The sequence below is a fragment of the Gekko japonicus genome, unplaced genomic scaffold, assembly GCF_001447785.1.
Source record: "Gekko japonicus isolate JY-2015 unplaced genomic scaffold, Gekko_japonicus_V1.1 scaffold321, whole genome shotgun sequence".
Taxonomy (NCBI): Eukaryota; Metazoa; Chordata; class Lepidosauria; order Squamata; family Gekkonidae; genus Gekko; species Gekko japonicus.
The window spans coordinates 1,025,956-1,051,842 of record NW_015169181.1 but is presented as its reverse complement, the minus strand read 5'-3'; the positions used below and the strand labels follow the sequence as shown (position 1 = coordinate 1,051,842).

Genomic DNA, 25,887 nt, shown 5'->3' with positions numbered 1-25,887 from the left:
GTATTTCTTTCAGAGCTGGTATATTTGAATAAAAGAGGATTTATTGAAATAATTCATAAATAAAAGGGTGGAACAAGGTATCTAGTAAAGTGTAATAAATGAACCATTGCTTGGTGTATCACACACAATATGCTGCATTGGTATCTGGGGGGAGGCTCGAAGTGGAGGGCCACTGTCCCGGGACTGGATGTTATACTTTAATTCATGATGATGAAATTGGTGGGAGGGGCTGTGATTTTACATCTTATTAATCGGGGAACATTGTTAGCTGTTGCTTAGTTTATGATAGTACTGTATTAGTGTAGGTTAGGCAGATTGACTACCCACAATTTGGAATTAGATTGTTTTGTGAAAACAGTGGACTTCCACTTGATTATACTCAGGGTTCATTCTACTGCTATCGGCAGTCTGAGGCTTGGCGAAGGCTGCTGGTATGGTAATGTCTCCCCGACAGATCCCAGTGCTCATGGGGCGGGGAAAGTATAGCGGTGGGTCGAGGCCAAGAGATAAGGGAAGGGCACTGAAAAATAAGTTGGCTTGGTGTCCTTCCAGCCTATCAACCATCCCGAAGGTGGTCAGCGGTGGGGCTAGGATGGATAACCCCTCTCCGACAATGGTGCTGTGCAATGCCAGGTCTGTAAATAATAAGATCATGGTCCTATGGGACTTCCTGCAGGAGCAGAGGCTAGACCTGGCTTGCGTGACCAAGACCTGGGTGCGGGACGGGGAGACCTTTGCTCTCTCCCAGCTCCCCCCCTGGGTTCTCAGTCCTTCACCAATCTCAGACTAAGGGGTGGGGGGACGGAGTGGCGATGTTCATTCGGGAGGCTTACTCCTTCAGGGCGTTCCCACCGCTGGAAATCACGGGCATTGAGTGTGTTGGCCTGGTGTGGGAAGCCAGGGAGAGTGTTGCTATTTGGCTGGTGTACCGACCACCTACCGCTCCAGCCAATGGCCTACCGTCCCTGCTGGAGGCCATAGCAGGCTGGGCGCTGGAGCACCCTAGGCTTATTGTCTTGGGTGACTTCAACTTCCATGCCGATGATGCGACCTGCATGCTGGCAGCGGACCTGGTGTTATCCATGGTGGCGCTCGGACTCTCCCAACTTGTAACGACCCCGACTCATCAGGCTGGACACACACTCAATTTGATCTTCGTGGCTGGGGTAACACTGGACCGGATTACAGCTTCGGCTGTACCATGGTCAGATCACCTAGCCCTGAAGGCCCATCTGAATATCCCTCCCCGACCCTGTTTAGGTGGCGAGTGTATTTTGGCCAAGAGTTTTATTTCTAGCCCAAAGTATACCGATATTAAAAAAGCAGAATTTCTTTGAAGATTTAAATAAAATCATGAGACAATTCATTTGGCAGCATAAAAAGGCTAGAATAAAATGGAAAGTATTGCAGGATAGAAAAAAAAGAGGAGGATTGAATATGCCAAATTGGTACCTTTACTACCAAGCGGCCGCCCTAGCTTGGATCAAAGAATGGGTCACCTTGGAAAATAGGAGACTACTATTATTGGAGGGTCATGACTTATTAATGGGGTGGCACGCATATATATGGTACGGAAAGGATAAAATCCATTCAAATTTCAGAAAACATTGGTTAAGAGATGTACTAAATAAATTCTGGACTAAGATAAAAGAAAAATTTTATAAGAAAATACCACGATGGGTTTCACCCCAGAAGCATTCATCCAATCAGCATTGATAACAACAAATAAGAAAATAACGTATAAAACCTTGCTAAATAGAGAAAATAAATTAATAATAGAAGAAAAGTTGTTAAGGGAAAATATATTATCCTGGTGGGAAAAGACAATGCTACAAGATAGGTATAAAAAAGATATGTTAAGAGGATTTGAAGACAATAATAATGAGCTAGATAAAATATGGCTATCCTCAAATGACAAATTTATACAGAAATTGTATAACTTTTTACTGACAGACTTCGAAAAAGATGAAGAAGTGAAAGGAGTAATGTGCAGTTGGATGAAAGATATAGGGAAAAAGATAGAGCTAGATATGTGGACCAAAACTTGGGAATCGGTTAAATATATGAGAGCCATAGCCTTTATAGGCTATATGTATATAAATGTATATAAAATGCATATAAAATGTTCCATAGGTGGCATTGGTCCCCTGAAAAAATAGCAAAATGTTACTCCGGTTACCCCAGCCAATGTTGGAAATGTAAGGCTAATACAGGGACTTTTTACCACATGTGGTGGACATGCAGTAAAATTCAGGAATATTGGAAGATGGTAAGGAAATTGATTCAAGAAATAATGGAGAAAAATTTGGCGTTGGAACCTGAAATATATCTATTAAATATGTTACCTAAGGGATATCGCCAGCAGGATAAATATGTACTTGTGTATATAATAACCGCTGCCCGTTTGTTACTTGCCAAGAACTAGAAACTAGACACAGTACCGGAGGAATTAGTGGTGAAAGTGTTAGATCTAGCGCAAATGGACAACCTGAGTTTGATGTTGCAAAACAAAAATGTAAAAGTGTATGATAAAAGATGGTTTAAGGTGTATGATTGGATAGAGAAGTTAAATGTATGAGACTCTACCTTATATGTTAAGTATGTATTGGAAACCAAATAAAAATACTTATTAAAAAAACATGCATGGGATCGAGCTGTTACAACGCAATCCTCCTAGGCACGTGTCAGTGAGTCCTACGGGGCTTTGCAACTCTCTACTAAAGACACTCTAACAAGCCATCTCCTCTCCCCTCCCCACCCTGGACAAAAAGATCAAGCTTGTTCAGTGTTTAAAGTAGAGAATTTTCTTGAACATTTTGGTGAGGACCTGGGTTTGCAAAGAGAAGAGGTAGAAGAAGAAGAGGAAGAAGAGGAGGAAGAAGGAGAAGAGGAAGTAGAGGTAGAAAGCAGACACCAAGAGACATATAAAAAGAAAGAAAACAAGGTAAAACGAAATAAACCCAAACCTAGCAAATCAACCTACCACATTCTGACCAGATTTAAACATAAAAGTAGAGGGAACAAGCACTAAGTAAAGAAAATGACAGCAGGTAATAAATTTAATATTATTTCAATAAACATAAATGGTTTAAATAGTGCACACAAGAGAAGGAGAACATTCCACCAATTATAGAAAATAAACGCTGACATAATATGCTTACAGGAAACTCATATTAAAAAGACTGATGATAAATACTTAGAGTGCAAAAAGCTAGGTAAAGTGTTCATTGCATCGGTTGATGAAAAAAAAGAGGGGTTGTGATTTACGCAAAAGATTTTTTAGAGCCCGAATGGGTATGTGGGTCAGAAGATGGTAGAATAATGGCTATCACAATTATGAGAAATGGGGAAAAAATTCTTCTAATAAATATTTATGCACCTAATCAAAATCAAAAGGAATTTTTCCAAAGAATACAAACAATTTTGAGCCAAACAATAGTTAGTAATATTTGCATATTAGGAGACTATAATGCAGTCTTAGACCCAGTACTGGATAGAAAGAAGGCTAGGAAAAGATCCAAAATGGGAGGAGTACTACCAAAACGTTTTTTGCAAATAGTGGAGGAGCACAATTTATTAGATGTATGGAGAATAAGAAATGGGCAAAAAAGAGACTTTACATATTATTCAGCACGGCATAATACTTGGTCTAGGATTGATATGGTATGGTTGTCAGCTGAGACAATAAAGGATGTGACGGAATGTGAAATACTACCAAATACATTTGCAGCTCACAGTCCCATTCGCTTGACGCTAAAAGAAGAATATAGAAAAAATAGAAGTTCAATAAATATAAAATTACTTAAAGATAAGAAATTTGTCCAAAAATGTAAAAAGGAAATAGTGGAATTTTTTAAGATAAATAATAAATCAGATACCCCCAAGGAAGTCATATGGGATGCTTTTAAAGCATACATAAGAGGATGTTTCATCAATCAAAGTGCATGGATAAATAAACAGAGGAAAAAAGAGTATGACAACCTAATGCAGCAGATTAAACTACAAGAAACTAGTATGAAAACAGCTATAAACAGTGGTAATGCCAAAATTAAATTAAATCTCCTACACCATAAAATGAATTTATTGCTGAATCATGAAATACAGCACAGAATAGAATATACGAAGCAATATTACTTTGAGAATTATAAACAAGCCTAATAGGTGGTTAGCTTATAAAGTAAGGAAAGAAAGAGCAAAGCGTACAATAGTTAAACTATGTAACGATAAAAATGAAGAGAAGTTTAATTTGCAAGAACTGAAAGTAATAGTAGAAAACTTTTATAGCAAGTTATATAAATGTGACCAACAGGATGAAGAATTAATTAAAAATTATTTGAAAGAGGATAAGAATATATTCAGTGATCAACAGAGGAAGATCTTGAATGAACCCATAACAATGTTTGAGATATCTGAAACTATTAAGAAACAAACAAACAAACAAAAAAATAAGGCACCAGGCCCTGATGGGATTCCTGCGGAATTTTATAAAACTTTTGAAGAAGAGATAGGATTAACGTTCAAAGACACTTTTTAGAGGATAGGGCAAATGGAAAAAATCCCAGAGTCATGGAATCATGCACTAATTACTTTAATTCCCAAACCCAACTCGGATTTAAGTAATGTCAAAAATTATAGACCCATATCATTGCTAAATGCCGATTATAAGATATTTGCAGGAATCTTGGCAAATAGATTGAAGAAGGTACTCTCACAAATAATACACCTAGATCAGATGGGCTTTCTTCCCAAGAGACAAATGAAGAATAATGTATGAGTAATTATAGATGTATTAGAATATTATGAAGAGCACGCAGATAAAGAACTGATGTTAATGTTCCTTGATGCTGAAAAGGCTTTTGATAATTTATCGTGGGAATTTTTATTGCAAAAATTAAAAAGAGCGGAGTGCGGTCAGTATTTTCATAAAATGGTCAAATCCCTTTACACAACGCAGTATGCAAAAGTCATAGTGAACAGTGATTTAACCAATAATATACAAATTCAAAAGGGATCAAGACAAGGATGCCCTATGTCACCACTGTTGTTCATATTCGCATTAAGAGTCATTGAATGATAGGATAAGGAATAATAACTTGATTGAAGGATTAAAAGTTAAAGACGAAACGTATAAGTTATTAGCATTTGCGGATGACCTAGTGTTCATTCTAGAGAAACCAGAAACATCAATAACACACTTAATGGACACAAATTACGGACAAGTGGAAGGGCTAAAAATAAATTATAAAAAATCCAAGATTCTAGCTAAAAATTGTTTACCTAAAATTGTGCAAGAAATAAAAGACAAAACGACCATGGAATTGGTAAGGAAGGTAAAATATCTTGGAATAAATCTCACAAATAAAAGTAGTTCGCTAGAAGAGGATAATTATAAGGTGCTATTAAAAGAAATCACAAACGATCTGATAAAGTGGAAGAATATACCATTGTCTTTCATGGGAAGAATTGCCCTAATTAAGATGAATATCCTGCCAAGAGTCTTATTCTTAGCCCAAAATATACCAATATTAAAGAAACAGAACTTTTTCGAAGAGTTAAGTAAAATTACGAGGCAATTTATTTGGCAGCATAAAAAGGCCAGGATAAAATGGAAAGTATTGCAGGACAGAAAAGATAGAGGAGGATTGAATATACCTAACTGGTACCTTTACTATCAAGCGGCCGCCCTAGTTTGGATTAAAGAGTGGGTCACCTTGGAAAATAGGAGGTTACTCTTATTGGAGGGGCATGACTTGTTTATGGGATGGCACGCATATATATGGTACGGAAAGGATAAAATCCATTCAAATTTCAGAAAACATTGGTTAAGAGATGTACTAAATAAATTCTGGACTAAGATAAAAGAAAAATTTTATAAGAAAATACCACGATGGGTTTCACCCCAGAAGCATTCATCCAACCAGCATTGATAACAACAAATAAGAAAATAACGTATAAAACCTTGCTAAATAGAGAAAATAAATTAATAATAGAAGAAAAGTTGTTAAGGGAAAATATATTATCCTGGTGGGAAAAGACAATGCTACAAGATAGGTATAAAAAAGATATGTTAAGAGGATTTGAAGACAATAATAATGAGCTAGATAAAATATGGCTATCCTCAAATGACAAATTTATACAGAAATTGTATAACTTTTTACTGACAGACTTCGAAAAAGATGAAGAAGTGAAAGGAGTAATGTGCAGTTGGATGAAAGATATAGGGAAAAAGATAGAGCTAGATATGTGGACCAAAACTTGGGAATCGGTTAAATATATGAAAGCCATAGCCTTTATAGGCCGGAGCCACGCCGTTTGAGGGGAAAACTCTTCCGGTGACGTCCTGGCGGCACGCGCGCGTGCATCCGCGACCGGCTCCCGGACCAGGAAGAAGATCCCCCGCCGGTAAGAAATTGACATTTGGCAACCCTATGGAAATGTAAGGCTAATACAGGGACTTTTTACCACATGTGGTGGACATGCAGTAAAATTCAGGAATATTGGGAGATGGTGATTCAAGAAATAATGGAGAAAAATTTGGCGTTGGAACCTGAAATATATCTATTAAATATGTTACCTAAGGGATATAGCCAGCAGGATAAATATGTACTTGTGTATATAATAACCGCTGCCCGTTTGTTACTGGCCAAGAACTGGAAACTAGACACAGTACTGGAGGAATTAGTGGTGAAAGTGTTAGATCTAGGCAAATGGACAACCTGAGTTTGATTTTGCAAAACAAAAATGTAAAAGTGTATGATAAAAGATGGTTTAAGGTGTATGATTGGATAGAGAAGTTAAATGTATGAGACTCTACCTTATATGTTAAGTATGTATTGGAAACCAAATAAAAATACTTATTAAAAAAAACATGCATGGGATCGAGCTGTTACAACAGCAATCCTCCTAGGCACGTGTCAGTGAGTCCTACGGGGCTTTGCAACTCTCTACTAAAGACACTCTAACAAGCCATCTCCTCTCCCCTCCCCACCCTGGACAAAAAGATCAAGCTTGTTCCTATGAAGAAACGGGGCCAGCAGGAGCGCAGGGGACAGAAATGCCCTGTGAACACTGCAACACTTATAAAATGAATAATTAAAAAATAGTAATGATAAAAAACCCCAAGCAAATAAATGTGAAACACGGCATCGTAATCCAGCGGGTTTAAAACGAAATTATAATCATGCTGCAAAATAGAAATTATACGCATGCTGCAAAATACGTTTTCCTGATTTCTGGGGTGGGGGGACCTGGAAAGCCTTGCGAGGATTGCGCCGTGATCTCCAGCCACGTGCGTGAGAAGGGGAGTTCCCGCGGCTCTTCCCCTTCCCTTCTGAAAGGAAATTTCAGGGGGCCCCCCTTCCCAACGCCCATTCAAATAAAGGTATAAGAACAGGGCGATCGTTTACAAGAGAAGAGCTTCACCTTCATCAGCTGTTCGCCGCTTTCCTGTAATAAAGTAACCAGAGAGAACCTATAATCCGAGAAAAGCTTGGCTCGGCAATCGCCTAGGTTTGCCTGAGCCGCTGGGATCAGAGACGGGTCGTGGGATTCCCTAAGAAATTCCCGGAAGTCGGGCAGGCAGGCAATGGTAGCCGAGCCCCTGATAGCGTCGATAGGAGGTGGGGCGTCAAGAGCCCGGCGGGAAGTTTGAAATGGACGGCGGAAGACGAAGGAGGTGGGCGGGGTCAGGGCGTCGCGAGCTGTTGGGGGGGCCGGGGAGCGGTAGTTATGGCGACCAAACAGTTGGCCAGGTGAGGCCTAGTGGTGGTGGAGGGTCTGCTTCTTTCTCTACCTGTTGGCTGCTTGTTGGGTGGGTCTTGGGAGGGAGTTTGTAGTAGGGAGGAGGTTTTTGTGTTTGCTTGCTTTGGTCAGACGATGTTCTAGTCGTGGTTTCTGGTAAATGTGTATTCATTTAGCTGTTTAATTCCCTTTTCTCTCTGAATCCCGACGGGGACTGAAAGCATCTTAAAGCGTCATTCTTCTCTCGTCCATTTTATCCTCATTCTGTGATGTATATTAGGCTGAGAAAGTACCTGGTCTGTGGTGCTCACGGGTATCACGGCCAACACCCAGCATGTTTTGTGGTTCTCACCCTTCTCCATTTTATCCTTGCAGTAACGGCCCGGTGAGGGAGGGTAGGCTGAGAGTATGCGTGGCCCCTGCCACGCAGTGAGCTTTCGAGTAGGGGTGCCAGCCTCCTGGCGGGACCTGTGGATCTCCTGGAATGAAAGCTCATCTCCAGACTGCAGAGATCAGTTCCCCTGGAGAAAATGGATGCTTCAAAGAATTGACTCTATGGCACTGAGGTCCCTGCCCTCCCCAGTCTGGCAGAGCCTAGTCTGACACTCTAACTACTACACCACACTGGCTCTCACTGTTGAAAGGATGGATTGGTTAAATCACAAACCTGGGATTGGGCAGAGTGGGCACCTGAGTCTGGAAGAGCCTAGTCTGACACTCTAACTACTACACCACAGTGGCTCTCACTGGATTGGTTAAATCACAAACCTGGGATTCCTCAGTGCCTTCAGGCATAGCAAAACCAGAGATTGCTTTAGCACTAATCACTGCAATTGAGATTGTTGAGTCGCTGGCTTAACAAGTACTTGGAGAGTGATTCAGCAAAGATTCAGCTGTATAGCAGCATAGCAAAACCAGAGATTGCTTTAGCACTAGTCACTGCAGTTGAGATTGTTAAGTCAGTAGCGGAGAGTGATTCAGCTTTATTCATCAACGTCCTGCTTTTAAATTCTCCCGGCTAATGTAGCCACGCCTACTGTACAATTACCAACCAATAAGATTGTATGCATAAGGACCAATCACGGACATTCCCGCTCAGAGAGCTTGCTGACAAGTGATTGGTTGGTTCTTCCTGGACTAGCAATGCGATTGGATGGATTTGGATCCTAGCCCAGGACGAAGCTTTACATGGCAATCCAATTATGCATTCAATGGCAGCTATTGAATACATTACAGAGATGGTCTCTGCTTTTCTGCAACACACTTGTGTTGCAGAATTTCACATCATTACATTTTGCTTTGCCCATCCCGGCCTCTTGACTTTGCTGCTTAATTTTTCTTTCCTAACTTTCCTTCCTATATGCGTTGTGTCTGCAGGGGTGTGTGTGTGTGTGTGTGTTAATCTTTAGAACATACCTGAGGAAATGGGCTCTAGTCCACAAATGTTTATGTTGGAAATGTTTTTGTCAGTGTTTAAGGTGTTCTAAGCCTTTTGTTTAGTTTTTCTGCCACAAGCCAATGTGACTACTCCTTTGGGAGCAAAAGTATGTGGGATGGCTCAGTTAATCTCAACTGGAACTCTTCATCAGATGCTCATACATCTGAGGCGAGCTCTAGTCTGAGGAAGTTTATGCAGCAAGAAAAATGTGGCATCTGCCACAGGGTTCCTGCCCCCCACTCCTATTTACTGAGACAGGCTACCCCTGTGGAATTTGTAACTCAGCTCATCAGGTCAGATGGACGTCTGGTGGGAAAAGACCTCAGGTAGAAACGTTCCTCCACATGATAAACTCCCTGCACGGCAAGCAAGAGATAGAATCTTTCTCTGTGGCTGTGTTAGTTTTCTATTTGTATGGAATTTTTCATTCAAAGGAGCATTAAAAATAAATAGCCCTATATAGTCCTGCAGTTTAGGCTAGTGATATCCATTCTACCTCTTAGGGACGCTGCCACTCTATTCTCCTGTGTCCCACATTAAACACTGTCACTGCTATGCTGCATTCGCTCTCTGCTATAGCTCAGATTCAGTTTTACAACCTCAGTGAGATCCAAATTAGACTTCTTGTGAGGAGAAGATTCGTATGTATTTATTCACATATCTGGTCATTCCTGGACGAAGTGCTTTTAGAGACCGGCTTAAAACAAAATGGAGGATTCAGGTGAAACAAGCAGCTTCCTAATTCCCCTCCTCACCGTTTCTGTGCTCTGTCATTTGAAACATTTTATTTTCCAGCTCAGCAGTTTCCTATTGCTGCATCTGGGCTGGGAGAAAAATACTCCAGGCAGGGAGTGAAAGAAGAGACAGAGGTTAAATCCCCTCTCTTGCCTGCTTAAAAATCCCCAGGTGGATTCTTCATTGTGTCTAGTACAGCCCTGGGGAGCTATATTACATGTACTTGAAACAACCATTTTTTACATGTACTTGAAACAATCATTTTTATTATTATTTTTTATTATTAAATGTATACCTGCCCTACCCAGCCATGGCCTGCTCAGGGCGGCTTACAGAGAGAATAAAAACAACAAGAAGTAATTTAAATAGTTCTAAAACCATAAAACAATTTCAACGTTAAAAAAGGTGCTAGCAGATTGACAATTTAAGTTACATTTCAGACGGCAGTCGGTCTTCATTATCCCATCCTAGTGATTGACCCAGATCTTACAATGTGTGGCTGGCACAGGCTGTTCAGGGAGCCTGGTTCTCCCTCAGGGCAGCTCCTAATTGAAAGCCTGGCGGAAGAGCTCCATCTTGCAGGCCCTGTGGAGCTGCATAAGGTCCTGCAGGGCCCTGATCTCCTCCAGGAGCTCATTCCACCAGAGAGGAGCCACCACCAAGAAAGCCCTAGCCCTGGTACTAACCAGCCTGGCATCCTTTGGTCTGGGAAGGGTCAGTCGCTGTTGGGACCCTGGTTGCAGCGCTCTCTGGGGAGCATGTGAGGAAAGGCAGTGCCTCAGGTATGTAGGTCTCTGACCATAAAGGGTTTTAAAGGTAAGAACCAGCACCTTGAAGTGAATTCGGTATGCTATCACTAGCCAGTGCAATGCCTTCAACACAGGCTGAATGTGCTCTGGCATCGGGAGACCCATTAACAGTCTGGCTGCAGCATTCTGCACCAGCTGTAGCTTCCAGATTTGCGACAAGGGCAGCCCCATGTAGAGAGCATTACAGTAGTCCAATCTTGAGGTGACCATCGCATGGATCACTGTTGCCAAGTCATTGTGTTCAAGGAAGGAAACCAGCTGCCTAATCAGCCGAAGATGGTAAAAGGCTGACTTGGCAGTGGCTGCTACCTGGGCCTCCATTGTTAAGGAGGTATCCAAGAGCATTCCCAAACTCCTAACCTCCGGCGCTGGCACCAACGGAGCCCCATCGAAGGTCAGGTTTTGTGTGGAAGAGCCTGTCCTTTCATTACTTTGAGAAATGTGATTTTGATGGAAGCTAGTATGTATGTTTGCCTTGCAGGCAGCTTGGTATTCTTCGGAGAAGTTCCAAATCATCACCTGGTGATCAGAATCACAGTGGACCCAAACAGAGTGAGTGCCACATCTATTTCACAAGGTGAATGTTCAGATGGTCCCACGGTTCCTGATAGAAGTATCGTGCTGTCTCTTTTGTGCTGCAGGGCAGGAGTTTGACTACTTAATCGTCATTGATTTTGAGTCTACGTGCTGGAGAGACGGCAGAACACATTACAGTCAAGAAATAAGTAAGTGGAGGCTGAAAACTTTTGGAGGATTGTTTCTGGACAAACTGGAAAATAAAAATGAAGCTGTTCAGACATTATTCATGCAATTTCTTAGCTTTTACTAACTACCTATTGCAAATTCCATCTGATATTCATGCACATCATATATTTTATGTGCTTGAGTAGTTGGTGAAGCTGTTTTCTCTCCAAATATGTCTTCTTGTAGTTCATTAGCCCATGCAAAACAGTCTGCAATCATGGCTGCAAACTTGAGCATGGTAAGACTTCTGTGCATACATGAAATACCACATACTGGATCCTCTGTTTTCACAAAATATGAGATATGAATGAAAATGTTTCCAATACTGTAACATCTCTAGATCATATGACTTGTGAAACCGTTGTTTGTTATCCTGAGCCTTAGTTTAATTATAAAGGTAAAATGGAAGTGTTTATGACAACACCCTTTTCTCATAGTTGAATTCCCAGCAGTTCTATTAAACACTTCAAATGGAGAGATAGAATCTGAATTCCACATGTATGTCCAACCTCAGGAGCATCCAATTCTCTCTGAATTTTGTACTGAGCTAACAGGCATCACACAGGTAAGGTTTTGATTCTGTTTGGTAGAACTAATTGCAGAAACTTGTTTTTGAATTGAAGTTGGATTTAGTGAATAATGATATTGTCAAGGCTGGGCAATACAGCAAGTGAAATGACTTTAATACTTAAAAGTATCTTGTCTCTTTTGTTAAGAATCAAGTTGATGAAGGAGTCCCTCTGCCTATATGCCTGTCTCAGTTTTCTAAATGGATTCAAAAGATACAAAAGGAGAAGAAAGTTGTTTTTGATTCAGTTCGTTCAAATGTGGCTGCCTCTGGAGGAAAATTATGTGCTTTTGTTACCTGGTCAGGTAATTCACAGTACCTTCTAAATTTGGGCGGGGGGTTTAAAAAAAAGTCAGATTTCTCCTCCTAAAATCCAGTACTTATTAAACGTAACAGCACTTGCTATAAACGAGCCCAAAGCAGAGCAGAGTTAACTAACAGAGCTGGGGTGGCTTTGCGTTTGTGCCGTAGCTTTGTCTAGACAGTTCATTTGGTAATGTTTATGCACATAAGATCTCATCCAGCCATCTCTCATCCCTGCTCATTTGATCCCTGCTGTTTATCTCTCCGTGATTCTTCAGTTTGGGGTTGGTCTGCTCCCCATCCGTGTAACTGTCAGGTGTCCATGTCTGCCTGTGGGAACTATGACTAAAGTTCCCTAATGTTTCCTGTCCGGGGTGCACCGAGGTTCGGGAACCTTCTCTTTTCTAAAAAAGAGATTTGCTGTGACACACCTTTTCTGGCTTCCTGGCATCAACGGAAATCTTGATTGATTTTGGGCAGCCAGTGAGTCTGGATCATACAACAGCCCTGCTGATTCTTTTTAGTTCTCTTCTTCTGTTGACTACTCCGCAGTGTTTGGGTTTGAGCTGATGATGTGTTATATTTGAATTTTTGGTTATGAGTAATATGTGCTTTAAAATGAATCTAAATGCATGCCTAGGAAAGCTGAATTCTACATATTCCAGAAGCTAAATGAAGTTCCTTGTTTCAATCTTGTGCAGTTTTTTTATTTATGACTGTCAGGAGAGGCAAAGAGAACCTCCATGCCTTGATTGGTAGAAATATCAGGGATGCTTTAGACTGATCCTGCACTCAGCAGGGGGTTGGACTAGATGACCTCTATGGGATCCTCCAACTCTATAATTCTATGATGTATTCATTTTCTGCTGATACATGTTCCACAGTGGTAGCCTCCTCCAACTCTATGGTTCTATGATGTATTCATTTTCTGCTGATCCATGTTCCACAGTGGTAGCATAGCAGTGGTAAGCCTACTGTATCATGCTACCCTGTTCACTAGTTATCCTGTACCTTAATTCCCTGTTTTTTATAACCCAGACAATAATGGGTTGCATCCTACCACTCGGATCTGTTAAAAAGCAGCACGCTTCACCAGCACAAGGATATTCCTTCGCCTTTGGGTCCGAGGAAGGCCAGCACTGGGAGCAGTGAGGTGTAGCTCAGCATCTGCCTCTCAAAAAGCAAACAAAGTAAAAATTGTGACGATTGTACTCTGTAGAAGTCATAGGGACTCCAGGCTGGTGAACTTCTGCATTTGCACTGAATGCAAGCTACCAAAATGAAGCTCATTGGACTGTTGTGGGAATAAACATTTACAGCAACGTGTACCTGTTTCTCACACAGATTGGGATCTAGGGGTTTGTTTGCAGTATGAATGCAAAAGGAAACAGTTGCGAAAACCAGATATTTTAAATTCCTGGATTGACCTCAGGGCAACTTACAAGGTAAGAGCACCAGTGGATTGGGAAATACTTACAGGTCTGTAAAAGAGAGTTACTGATTTCGTTCTCTGCCACCCAAATGTATTTCTGTCGTAACATCTGCCTCTCAAAAGACTAGGCAGGTTTTAACTAGGTAACCTTTTTAGAGAGAAGTAGTATGTTTCTAGGCATGTGTAATAATTCTTTTTGTTTGCTTGGTTCCTTACCATTTTTGTTTCTCTTGTGCTGTTCCATCAATGTGTTCTTCCACCGATAGTTTGTGTAAGCTTTCTTGGTTTGTACTTCTCTGGATCTTCTTTGCCATGTGCTTTGGCTTTTGCATGTTAAATGCACTACTGTTTTAAGCATCACTTAATGCTGCGGTGGCTCAAGTGCTTAAGACACTGAACTGCAGGCTGGGGAAGGTCAGTAGTTCAGCAGTTCGAGACCCGGGTGCCGCATGACGACGTGAGCTCCTGTCTCTAGTTCCAGCTCCTGCCAACCTAGCAGTTCGAAAGCAAGAAATTGCAAGTAAATAAATAGGGACCACTTCGGTGGGAAGAGAACAGTGTTCCGTGCGCCTTGGTTTTTAGTCATGCAGGCCACATGACCACAGAAATGTCTTCGGACAGCGCTGGCTCTTCGGCTTGGGAACGGAGATGAGCACCGCAACCCTAGAGTCGGACTCGACTGGCTTTCGAGCAAGGGAAACCTTTACCTTTTTAATGTATGAAGTGTAGCCATCTTCAAGCAGTGGCTGGACGAACACTTGTCAGGGATGCGCTAGGCTGATCCTGCACTGAGCAAGGAGTTGGACTAGATGGTCTCTAAGGGACCCGTCCAGCTCTATGAGTCTGCTGATGCATGTTCTGCAGTGGTAGCAGTCACATCATTATCCTGATTGTCTCAAAAAAAATTTCAGCTTGGGCTTTTGCACTCGCAGCATCACTGTTGGGTTTTATTTGTGATGATGATGCATTGGACACCAGTGCCGTTTTCCACTAACAGAAGACGTTTCTATTGGCGGAACTGTCTTGTCTGCCCCTCTAACTGCAGCCGTTGATCTCCCCCCCCAGATCTCCGGGGGGGGGGTGTCAGGGACCCTCAGGGACAGCAGAAAGGGGAACCCATAGTTTTAGTTGAGGTTTTTAATTGTAAGCCATTGGGGGGAGGTTGCCTTCAGATCAAAGACCAGATAAAACATTTTAATATCTGGGAGATTAACACTGTTCTACGTCTACAAGAACTTGCAGTTGTTAAAATGAAGAGCATAGCAATTCAGCTGGCAATTACATTTGTCTTCTTCTAGCTGTTTTACTCAAGGAAGCCCCAGGGATTAAACGGCGCTTTGCAGGATGTGGGGATCATATTTGCAGGACGGGAGCATTCTGGTGAGTGTTGTGTTTGTGTTTCTCGGACAAAGGCACGCAAGAGAGCTGGGAAACTTATTTTGAATTCCTGTATGGAACAGGAATGGTTCTTTGCAAAGGTTCATCTGAGAGGGGGAAAGGCACAGGAGACGTCAGGAAAGGCTTCTTAACTCTGCTAGTGCTTGAAATCCCTTTTTAACTAAGTGGTGCCATTGGTTGTACCTGTGACCTTACACATGAAAAGTAGGTGCTCTTTTGCTAAACTCTGGCCCTGTCGCCTACTCCTCATGGAAAATTGGCCAAGGCAGCAGCAAACAGAACAGTCAACCCATGTAGCTTTTAGTCTGAAGCTGACAGTTTGGTGTTGAGGAATAACAATTCTGGATCCATTCCATAAACATCCGATTCAGCTACTCCTTGTGTCAGTTTACTAGGGCATGTTGTACTTTCTCCTGCTTAATACGCACATACATTTACAACCATTCAATCCCTGGTTTTCCGAAGGGCTGGATGACGCTCGGAACACGGCTCGCCTTGCCTGGCGGATGATCGGCGATGGATGTGGGATGAGAATCACTAAATCTCTGGATAAGGTTCGTGGTTTCTTTCTTCTTGGCACGTATCCTCGAAGAACACAGACTGAGTGAGGATTCTGCTGAAACAACAAGCTCAAATGCTCTGACCTTTGCTATTGATGTGAAGGATTCCAAGGCAGATTTTCCTCTCGCTTGTCCTAGACTCTCTTGTTTCTGTAGCTCCCCGCCCCCCCAAAAACAAAACAAAACCAATCTCTTCGTCTGTTTATGAAATCTTTAGGCGACTCCAGCAAAGAACTCTATTGCCAGATTTTTGCGCGCAAAGCCTACTGAGGGCAGTCCTTTGGGAAGCAACGATGGTGCAAAAACATCAGATTTGGACAAAAACCGGGACTGTGAAGGTACTGCAGTGATTAAAGGTGACACTGGAGAAGGACAACAGGAGTCTGAGCCTGTGCTCTTGTACGGAAGCATCCCCACTACATCCAGGAAGGGGTCAAAACCCAGCGGCTACAGCCGTGTTCAAAGTTATTCAACTGCACTCGCAGGCAGACTTGGCTCCCCAATTGGCTGTCTTCAGCCACCGTCTTTTGGCATCCAGAGCGGACTAAGCAACGGGCACCTGATGGCTAATCCCCCAACACAGAATGCAGGGCTGGTGCTGGTTTCGACTACGCTTTCCTCCATCAGTGTTTCTGAGGTGGATGTAGGTACCACTTCCGATTGTTTATCAATGTTGGCTGACTGGGAGGATTTTGCCTTGATCCCAGAATCTCAACATGAGCAGGGTTCCGAATGCCCACAGTTCAAGGACGACTCAGACATTAAGAGTTCACCCGTCTCTGGGGAGGGATCAGATTCTAGTGAGTCTGACACGACAAATTTGCAGTATGAAAGTGTTGCTGAAGTGACTCTGAATGGGGACCTCTCCAAGTCTGTTGTGTACAAAAGCCCGAATACTACGATTTATCATAAAGGCACAGCTCCAAGTAAGCCTTCAAACACTTCTGTTTTTAAACTCCCGTCAGCAAAGACAAATGCGGGTCCCCTGACACTGAGCGGAGCTCGCCTCGCATCCTCTGCTTCTGAAGCTCCAAAGAGGAAGCCTTCCAGTCCGCAGCCCGTTCCCCCAGCAAAAAAGCCCCCCTTTATCGTATACGAAGATAAAGGCGCACCATCTGCTAACTCTTCCAGAAGTTCAGGATCACCTCGAGTGCCCTGTGGCATTTTAAACTCTTCCATCAATCAAAAATTATCTTCCAGGTGTGCAGAGGCAGGGAAAGTGACCCCTCCTTTATGCAAGTGTGGCCGGAGGGCTAGAAGGCTCCACGTATCCAAGGGCGGTCCCAATCAAGGCAAAGTGTTCTACAGCTGCCCGACGGGAAAGCAGGAAGGGAGCCGAAAGGGCTGTGGCTATTTCAAATGGGAGCATACGCTGCGACAAGAGAAACTCACGCTTCCTTCCCCCGCCTCCAGCCCTGTAGGGCTACCATCTCCTGGGACGATTTTGCATTCACTGGGAAATGTTCAAAAGAAATGCCTGGGTCTCCGACCTTCGATGCGAACCTAACGACACGCCCACCATTGGCATCACTTCCTGTGTGCGCACTTCCAGGTCGGGAGGTTCCCTGGGACGTCATTGTCCTGCAGCTTGTTTGGTAAATATATCATGGCACGGATGATGCAGACCTTCAAGAATCAGAGGGGCAGGCATGGGCCAGAGTGGGATGGACACTGAACCGTTCCTGACGCTGGAGGGGTTGGACACTGTGGTCAGGACTGATCGTAATGACAGACAGTTCCTGGGTTTGCCCACACATTCCGAGCTTACAACTGTTTGATCATTTTTATGAATGTACAGATTACACTGACATTACTAGATAACACACATCCTGAGTTTTAAAAATAAGAACAGTACCAAAGGGCTTTTGTCCTCCTCCTGCCTTTGGAAGTTATGTATAATGCAACTATCACGGCTTTAACATCTTTTTTAGTCCTTTATTAATGGAATGAATTAAAAGCATGGTGCTTTACAAACGGATCCTTAGTTTTTTGGGGGGGTTTTCAACAAAGCAACAAACTCCAAAGGAAACCCAATAACCTTGTGGTCTCTGGGATGTTCTCTCTGCATCAGCTGAGCTCAAAGCTGTGGCATCCAAGGCTTGTAGCGAGGCCTCGAAAAGCCCAGGGGCGGCACCAGCTTGCCATTAAACTTGAGGATCCCACTACTTGTATTTTCTAAACTGACATGCAAATGCCAGGACATTTCAACAGCTGGGGAGGGAGAGCTTGGGCTGCTTATTTAAAGGGAACGAATGCTCGCCGTGCTACGTGGTTTGTTTCTGGGATGCCAAGGGAAAAACAGGCTTCAGCACTTCAGCTTAGGAACAGTTGCTCAGCTTATGGAATCATGTGCCTGGGCTGCCTTCCATGCTTGACGGCCAACATCCCTCACTGTGAAAGGCATGAAGAGTGGCATCTGGTTTTGTGTCTTAGAGTGTTTTTCAAACCAAGAGGCAGTGTGGATTCCTTCTTGAAAGCTTGAAACTGGAGGTTTTTAGTTAGATCATTTTACATAATCTGCATGAATTAAGGCTCACAAATGAAATAAAAATTATTTTGCTATGAACGTTTCAGCTTCTTTTGTAGTTCCAGTAGCTTCTGAACTCGCAGTTTTAACTTACACGGTACTTGGGCATAGTTGTCATCATTCATATTCCATCTGTGGAATATGTAATTCTAGAACTGTAATTGAATGGGGTTGGGGGGTAGGGCGAGATAATTAGGCACCCTCATAAACCTCTGACTGATATTAAGACCACATTTCAGCCAACAGAAAACAGATTCAGGTTCCATGGATTACAGTGGGAAACCTGTGTACTGAACTCCCCCGCTGAAATCAGCGGGGCTTTAATTTTGGTTGGGTTGTGCCTCATGTGCTCAAAATGGCCCCTCCTATTTTTGTGGCTTTGGTACTAGTCCTCCACTGAAGCCATCAGGGGAAAGCACTAGTATCAATGCTGTACAAGTATTCTCTCACTTGGGGGGCGGGGGGTGGGAATGACCTCTTTCCAGTGAGCTTGTATGCACACTTATAAACGAAGGTGGGGGGGTCTCCTTTGCTGAAATTGGGTTGCGGCCAGATTTTTCTGCTGGACATCCCTGGCCTATGTAGAACAGGGGCTCAGATGGGCAAGGAGACGTGCCATGGGTAAGAACTGGTGAGGTTAAGACTGTGAGGCACACAGAAGGGTCAGCGATGCAGGGAGAACAGGCAGTCCAGTGTAAGAGCCACTGAAACCCAACGTGCATAAAATGGTTTAAGTTTGCTCTGTACTTTTACCAGTGTGACATATTGGAGTTCTAACCCTTAAGGGGGCTAGAATTTGATGCCAATATTGTTATCATCCTGCTGGAAGCAGTCTGAATGGATGGCCTATCCTGGGCACATGCCCTGTGGGGGATAGTTTGTCGCTCTGCCATTACCTTGCCCAGGGCAGAAGGGAGGAGCAATATTCGGCGTTTGATCGCATGTCTGGCCTTGGCCGCCATCCCCAAGGCCCCCGGCAGATCCATGGTGCTCTTTAGCTTTGGAAGCAAATCTTGTTTGTGGCTTTTGAGGGGATCATGCAATGTTCTCCTTACGCAACTGAACATCTGGAAGCAGAGTGAAACTTGACATTGGTTAACGTGACAGGATCTCTTAGGACTTCTTGCGAAGCTGGGGGAGGCGGCTCAACTGCTCATCCTCACCCAAAGGTCTGACCCTGTACTTTCTTGTAATCCCCTGAGCTCTGCCGAGGGGAGTGGACTTGCGAGTCTTGCATCAGGTGCCAACACACAAGGAAACAATATAAAACTTTGTGTTCTCGGAACAAACTCTTGGAAGCAAACGCAGGCTTCTACGCTTCCCCCCACTCCTTCTTGCGCAATTCGTTTCTTCTGATCTTCCCGCTGATGGTCTTTGGTAAATGTGGCACAAACTCCATCTGTGGGTAAGAGTGAGAATTACAACCAGTGTGAGACTAGAGGACCAAACATGATTGAAGTACAGCAAATACACAGAACAGATGTGTAATGATTTCATGTTTAACTGTGTGTGTGTGGCTTTAAAAGTTTGGTTTGCATGGCTGTGATGATAATCTAGAGTGCTGGAATCAGGCAAGTGATATGATTGGTGAGTGACAGAGAGGGGGAGGGGTTTTGGAATGGATGCTGTGTGGAGGATTTGAATGTCTATCAAGAGGGTCAGTTAGGGATGACAGTTGATGAAGTCAGAAAAAGGGCAGTTAAGCTATGTATGAGAGAGAAGGGGAAGCTTCCCTGTGTGGGTTGTTGAGTTCTATGTCTTAGAGTTGAATAAGACAGTTGATAAGTTAACTTCATTCTGAAGTCTGAAGGAGAGACAGTCTTGTGTGTTATGAAAAGTTGAAGTATAAAGAAACAGTAACCGTATATGGCCTGAAGGGAAAAGGGTTACAAAGTTACATGCCCAGATCCCTGTCAGTAAGAGAGAAAAGTGTGTGATACACCAAGCATTTGTTCAGTATTTAAGCCTTCCTGGTTACAATGAGTTAATATTTTATTTGTGAATTACTTCAATAAATCCTCTTTTATTCAAATATACCCACTCTGAAAGAAATACTTCCCAGGACCACATAGTACCTCGAACGCCTTAAACCCTCGACATACCTACCCAGAAATAGAGAAAGCCTAAAGGTTTGGAAATCCTTTTAAAATTTCCTGGTGGCAGCCGGAATACCCAGTAGAATAAAATATAAAGAACACTTTTAAAGTAAAACCAGACCTCCCCAGTTAAGGGGTCATCACAAGATGTAACTCCAAAGGGTTAACAATAGTAATCTGTTGTTATTTGGCTGCAACAGATGTAATAAATGCAGATAATCATCCCAGTAGCCTCAGAAGGGTATAAATTGTGACAAGGAGACCAAAGCCAGAGAAAGGAAGCCCATCAATCTACTAAAATGTTCCCAAAACCATTTGCTTTCTAAAATGTTCACTTCATCTCCTTTAGAAGTATATTTCATTTGATATTTCACATGTTAGAGTCAAATTCAGGAGGCTGTTTCTTGATGCAAGCTGATTTGTATGGAAAGGTGAGCAAAATTGCCTCTTCAAACAACGCCGCTAAGGACTGTAAAATGTGGGGGCAGTGATTTTCAGATGTCATCCAGAGTTAGCTGACTGTCTCCTCTTGGACACAGCACTGGACTAGATGGGACCTTGGCTTGGCCCAGCAGAGCAACTTTCTTATTTGGTTGCAAGTCATAAGACCGCGTGCATCCAAATAGTTTTTTTTTTTGGGGGGGTGGGGGGATTATAGCTGCTTGTCCTTGGGGAAGGTGAACACCTGGAAACTCCATAAGAGTCTCAGCATCTAATAATAAACTGATGGGCAGGAAGGTAACAGGTTCTGACTTACCCTTCTCGGATACTTGTACGGGGCAGTGGCCTTTTTGACGTGATCCTGGAGCTCCTTGGCTAGCACTTCGGGATCGTGCGAGACGTAATCAGGGGCCAAAACAACAAAGGCCTTCACAACCTTCAGGAACAAAATGTTGAGGATAAATTTTAAGTTTGCGAAGGTTAACAGAAGCCATCTGACAGGGGGGGGGGGGTGACCTTCCCTTGCGTTGAGCCCAATGACAAAGTTGCCAGCAGCTTCTGGAGCCCCCACGGCAGGAACTTCTGCATTGTTTAACAACCTGTGTATACAGAGGCAGCTGAAGGACACTGACAGCTATGCATGTCTCGAGCCATTTCATTGTACTTAAGCCCACCACAAAGACTAAACCAAGTTAGGCCTAGGCTTGCACAGTTTAAGTGACTTGGACTTGGGGGAAGGATGGAATATGGTTTGCATGTTCCAGAATGAAAACCTCAAGCCAGGGTAAGCCGTCTGTGATCTGCATGGCTTGGGGCCTGCATGTGCTTTCTAAGGAAAGAGAGCAATGTGCAACCATTGGGGGCCTCTCTGTCTTTCTGTTTCCCTTTTCAGTCCAGCCCTCCTTCAGAAAGCCAGACAATTTGAGATAAGGCAGGCCGCTGCGTCCTCTTTAGTTTCCTGCCTGCATATCCAGTTACAGTTTGTTGGGTGAGCTGCTGCTGGGCTGAGAGGCAGCATTCACAGGTACCCTCCCTTCCAAGAACTAAAGGTCAGTGCATTCTCTGGAGGTCGTTGCCGAGAGCACCCTCCTTTTCTTGAGTGAGCCTCACTCTGACTAATATGTAGAACTGCATGGCTGGTTGATTGCATCCACCATGTCATGGTTCTCTGTTATCTGGTGGCCAGGTTTGTGGAACAGGCACACAGAAACTAAGCAGGAAGGCCAGCAATCCATTCTACACGTTAGAGGGGAGACCTTTTACAGTGCCATTCCTGTGGCAAAGACAATGTGTGCTCCAGTGTGTAGTCATGGAACGTTGACAATCAGTGCAGCTTCTGTGAGGGAAGAGAAAGGGCAGTTGGGGGCGGTAAGGAAAACTTCATCTAAGAGGAGCTAAGGCTGGAAGACAAATGCTACCACCTTTCTACAACTAAGCCAGTAGGAGGAAACCACCACCACCCCGCCCACGTAACCTCCCTCTGTTCCGTGATGGGCAGAAAAGTGGGATAGTTATTGAAGAGGGAATCTGATCACCCAGCATTCAGAATGTCCAGCCAACTCCTTGCCTGCAGGTCTCTTCTTTAAAAAATATTCAGTGCTGTAACCCTTTACCTCTCCTCTGAGGGAATCTGGGCTGCTGACAACAGCAGATTCTACGACGGCCGGATGCTCTATCAAGGCACTTTCCACTTCAAATGGCCCAATGCGGTACCTGGAGAAGGAAGAAGAGGCTCTGAGTTACCTGGCTACAAATTGTCGGTGGGAAATATGCCACATAGAAGCCATAGCGCTGAACAGTTTCCTCCAGTGATGTTACCCAGCTGAGTTGATGACATCGTCAGCTCTTCCCACGAACCAGAAGTAGCCTTCTTCGTCTCTGATCCCCCTGTCTCCAGTGACGTAGTAGCTTCCACGTATGGTTGAGGCTGTCTTCTCGGGATCCTCCTGGGGTATTAACAGTTATTTGTCAAATGCGTCAGTTTGCTGGGATTAGCCTTTGCAATGGAAAGGGGTGGGTACAGATCTCATTCACAAGTCGGCGTATTGTAAAAGTATGATTTCAGCATTAACATTGGCTTGTCAAATCATCCCTATATCGTTCAAAACAGTGTGAAGGGCGCTGCAAGAATGCAAACTGGAGGACTGTAGCCCAGTTAAAGATATCTCAGGTGATAGTATTTGACTGGTTAAATAGGTATTTGTTCGCACATGGAAGCAGTCAGAAAAAAGAGATTTCATCATATTACATTTTCTCCTGCCTTTTGTCCATTGTGAAATGCCACGTGGCATGCATATTATATTATAGCACTGGAAAAAGTGCATCAAAGGGCAACTAGAATGATAAAAGGGTTGGAACACTTTCCCTATGATGACAGGTTAAAGTGCTTGGGGCTCTTTAGCTTGGAGAAACGACGGCTGAGGGGTGACATGATCGAGGTTTATGAGATTATGCATAGGATAGATCAGGTAGAGAAAGAAGTACTTTTCTCCCAATACAAGAACTTGTGGGCACTCAATGAAATGGCTGAGCAGTCGGGTTAGAACGGACAAAAGGAAGTACTTCTTCACCCAAAGAGTGATTAACACATGGAATTCACTGCCACAGGAGGTGGCGGCGGCAACAAGCATGGACAGCTTCAAGAGGGAATTGAATAAACATATGGAGCAGAGGTCCATCAGTGTCTATTAGCCACAAGGGATAGATAGGAACTCTCGGTCTGGGGCAAGGGATGCTCTGTATTCTAGGTGCGGGGGGGGGGCAAGAGTGGGAGGGCTTCTAGTGTCGTGGCCCCGCTGGTGGACCTCCTGATGGCCCCTGGTATTTTTGGCCACTGTGTGACACAGAGTGTTGGACTGGACGGGCCATTGGCCTGATCCAACGTTGGCTTCCCTTATGTTCTTATGCATAGGGGTCCTAGGTGGTCTCTCATTGGGGCACTGGTTGGATCAGGACCTGCTTAGCTTCAGGAAGGAATTTTTTCACTGTGCTGTTTTAGGAAGGGGGAGTGGATTTTCTTTCTCATGCCATAGGGCGGGAGTCCCCACCGTGTTGCCCGCTAAGTGCTTTTTAGAAAGTAGGTGGGGCTGGGTAGGGCTTTTGCCCAGCAAGGCTCCTGATTGGCTCTGCAGACTGACAGGCACCCCGTTGGATAAAGCGTCTGCCTGAAATGTTGAAGAGTTACTCTTAAGAGTCATGCTTCACCCCACTCCTGGACATTTTGGGGTTGGCTCCCTGTGGCGGCCAACTTGCGATTGTGCCCACTGCCTGGCATCAGAATTCCGAAGGTGCCCCCGAGGCTCACAAAGATCGGAGGCCCCTGCCATAGAATGCCATCTGTGGGATATTTTAATTTTTTCTTAATATTAACCCATCCACTGTCCAATTAATCTGGGAGCACCTGCTTGGTCTTCCAGTATACAAGAGGGGGCTCGTGTGATCCAGTGCTCTCCCAAGAAAAATAGTCCCTCCCCAGAAGGCAGAACCCATCTCCTTGACTGCTTAGGGTTTTTTTTTTAACATGTAAGGAATTGCTGTGTATGGAAGAACATTCCCACGTGGGGGGGGACCCCCTACCTGCCACCTGAATTGGTTCAGTCCGGACGGCTCAACACCTCACTGACAGAGAGGGCTGTTCCTTGTAGGGGGTGCACGGCTGGAGCCGATGCCATCGGTGGGGAAAATCTCACACTGTGCAGATGAGAATGAGCTGACTGCTGAGCAAATAAGGTGTGTCAGCCAGACTAGACCCCAGTCTCGCTGGCATCGGTCACACTTAAGCTCTGTGACACTTGTGCCACTGCAACAAGACTGAGGACGACTGGTTTGGGACCCATATGTGCCATGTGTTCCTTGCTCAAAGGGGACAGGAAGCCCCAACACTTTCAGAACTCTGTAGTTGTTTAATCCTAGCCAGCCCCACAAGGACTCCTGTGTTCCACTTCTCTGTTTCTGAGTCTGAGCAGACTAGACCCCAGTCTCGCTGGCATCGGTCACACTTAAGCTCTGTGACACTTGTGCCACTGCAACAAGACTGAGGACGACTGGATTGGGACCCGCATGTGCCATGTGTTCCCTGCTCAAAGGGGATAGGAAGCCCCAACACTTTCAGAACTCTGTAGCTGTTTAATCCTAGCCGGCCCCACAAGGACTCCTGTGTTCCGTCTCTCCGTTTCTGGGTCTGAGCGATGGGTCCAGAGATGCTGAGCTTTCTAAAAACAGGCTCCGAGTGCTGTCCTAAGTAGATTCCATTGACTTAGGCTTGCACTGGACAGCAAGCAACAGCGGCAATAGTCACTGTGGTGGAGCAGTTGGAGTGTCACACTAGCCTCTGGGAGACCTGGGTTCAAATCCCCACTCTGCCATGAAGCTTGCTGGGTGACCTCAGGCCAGTCACACCCATTCAGCCTGACCTTCCCTCCAGAGCGGTTGCATGAAAATAGCACAGATGAGAGGAGAAAGATTGTAAGCTGTTTTGGGATGAAAGGCAGGATAGACAGATGGAGTAAATACCAGTACAATATTTTGTTGGTCATAAATGCGTGTCCAAAGTTGGAATGTCAGGATGTCACCTTTTTAGAGAGCCAGTTTGGTGCAGTGGTTAAGAGCATGGACTCTAACCTGGGAGACCCAGATTTGATCCCCCACTCCTCCGCATGCAGCTGCTGGTGTGACCTTGGGTCAGTCACAAGTTCTTTCAGAGCTGTTCTCTCAAGGGCAGTTCTCGAGAGAGCTCTCTCAGCCCCACCTACCTCACAGGGTGTCTGCTGTGGGGAGGGGAGGGAAAGGGATTGTAAGCCACTCTGAGACTCCTTCGGGTAGTGAAGGGCAGGGTATAAATCCAGTCTCTTCTCTTATTCTGCCTGGACTTCAGGATGTCCTATATAATTCACCAGCACCACCCCTTTTTGTCCTCACGACAGTGACTAACCCAGTGGTCACCCAGTAGACATCACGACTGAGTGAAGACCAGAATCCAGATGGCCCTGGAGCGGCTCCCGACCACTCTCTCACTCCGGTTTCCTCACCACTTTGCACTGTGACATCACCTCTGTTTTGCAGAAGAGATCATGCTGTGACCGATAAACCACTCCCCC

The 25,887-nt window shown here is 44.2% G+C and overlaps 2 protein-coding genes across 2 annotated transcripts in view; one reads left to right on the top strand and one right to left on the bottom strand.

Annotated features, from left to right (window-relative positions):
- The first annotated feature begins 7,686 nt into the window (after positions 1–7,686).
- Positions 7,687–17,237, top strand: ERI2 (ERI1 exoribonuclease family member 2). The gene is made up of 9 exons (XM_015416117.1): positions 7,687–7,751; positions 11,204–11,274; positions 11,364–11,447; positions 11,904–12,031; positions 12,183–12,339; positions 13,682–13,782; positions 15,068–15,149; positions 15,633–15,771; positions 15,974–17,237. The coding sequence occupies exons 1-9, from the start codon at positions 7,729–7,731 to the stop codon at positions 17,232–17,234; spliced, it is 2,046 nt and encodes a 681-aa protein (XP_015271603.1). The 5' UTR covers positions 7,687–7,728; the 3' UTR covers positions 17,235–17,237.
- Positions 17,238–19,566: 2,329 nt separating this feature from the next.
- Positions 19,567–25,887, bottom strand: part of LOC107114579 (acyl-coenzyme A synthetase ACSM3, mitochondrial-like) — a 19,326-nt gene continuing 13,005 nt past the window's right edge. The window contains exons 10-13 of the mRNA XM_015416116.1: positions 22,610–22,737; positions 22,405–22,504; positions 21,108–21,227; positions 19,567–19,653 (exon numbers count right to left, since the gene is read on the bottom strand). Coding sequence (XP_015271602.1) covers positions 19,567–19,653; positions 21,108–21,227; positions 22,405–22,504; positions 22,610–22,737 — 435 coding nt within the window. The remainder of the gene's footprint in view (positions 19,654–21,107; positions 21,228–22,404; positions 22,505–22,609; positions 22,738–25,887) is intronic.

Bases quoted from the DNA above. Each gene is read 5' to 3' on its own strand.
- ERI2 (XM_015416117.1), top strand. From the start codon at position 7,729: ATGGCGACCAAACAGTTGGCCAG. The intron at 11,275-11,363 runs GTGAGTGCCACA...TTTGTGCTGCAG, and splicing joins TCACAGTGGACCCAAACAGA to GGCAGGAGTTTGACTACTTA. The intron at 12,032-12,182 runs GTAAGGTTTTGA...TCTTTTGTTAAG, and splicing joins AGCTAACAGGCATCACACAG to AATCAAGTTGATGAAGGAGT.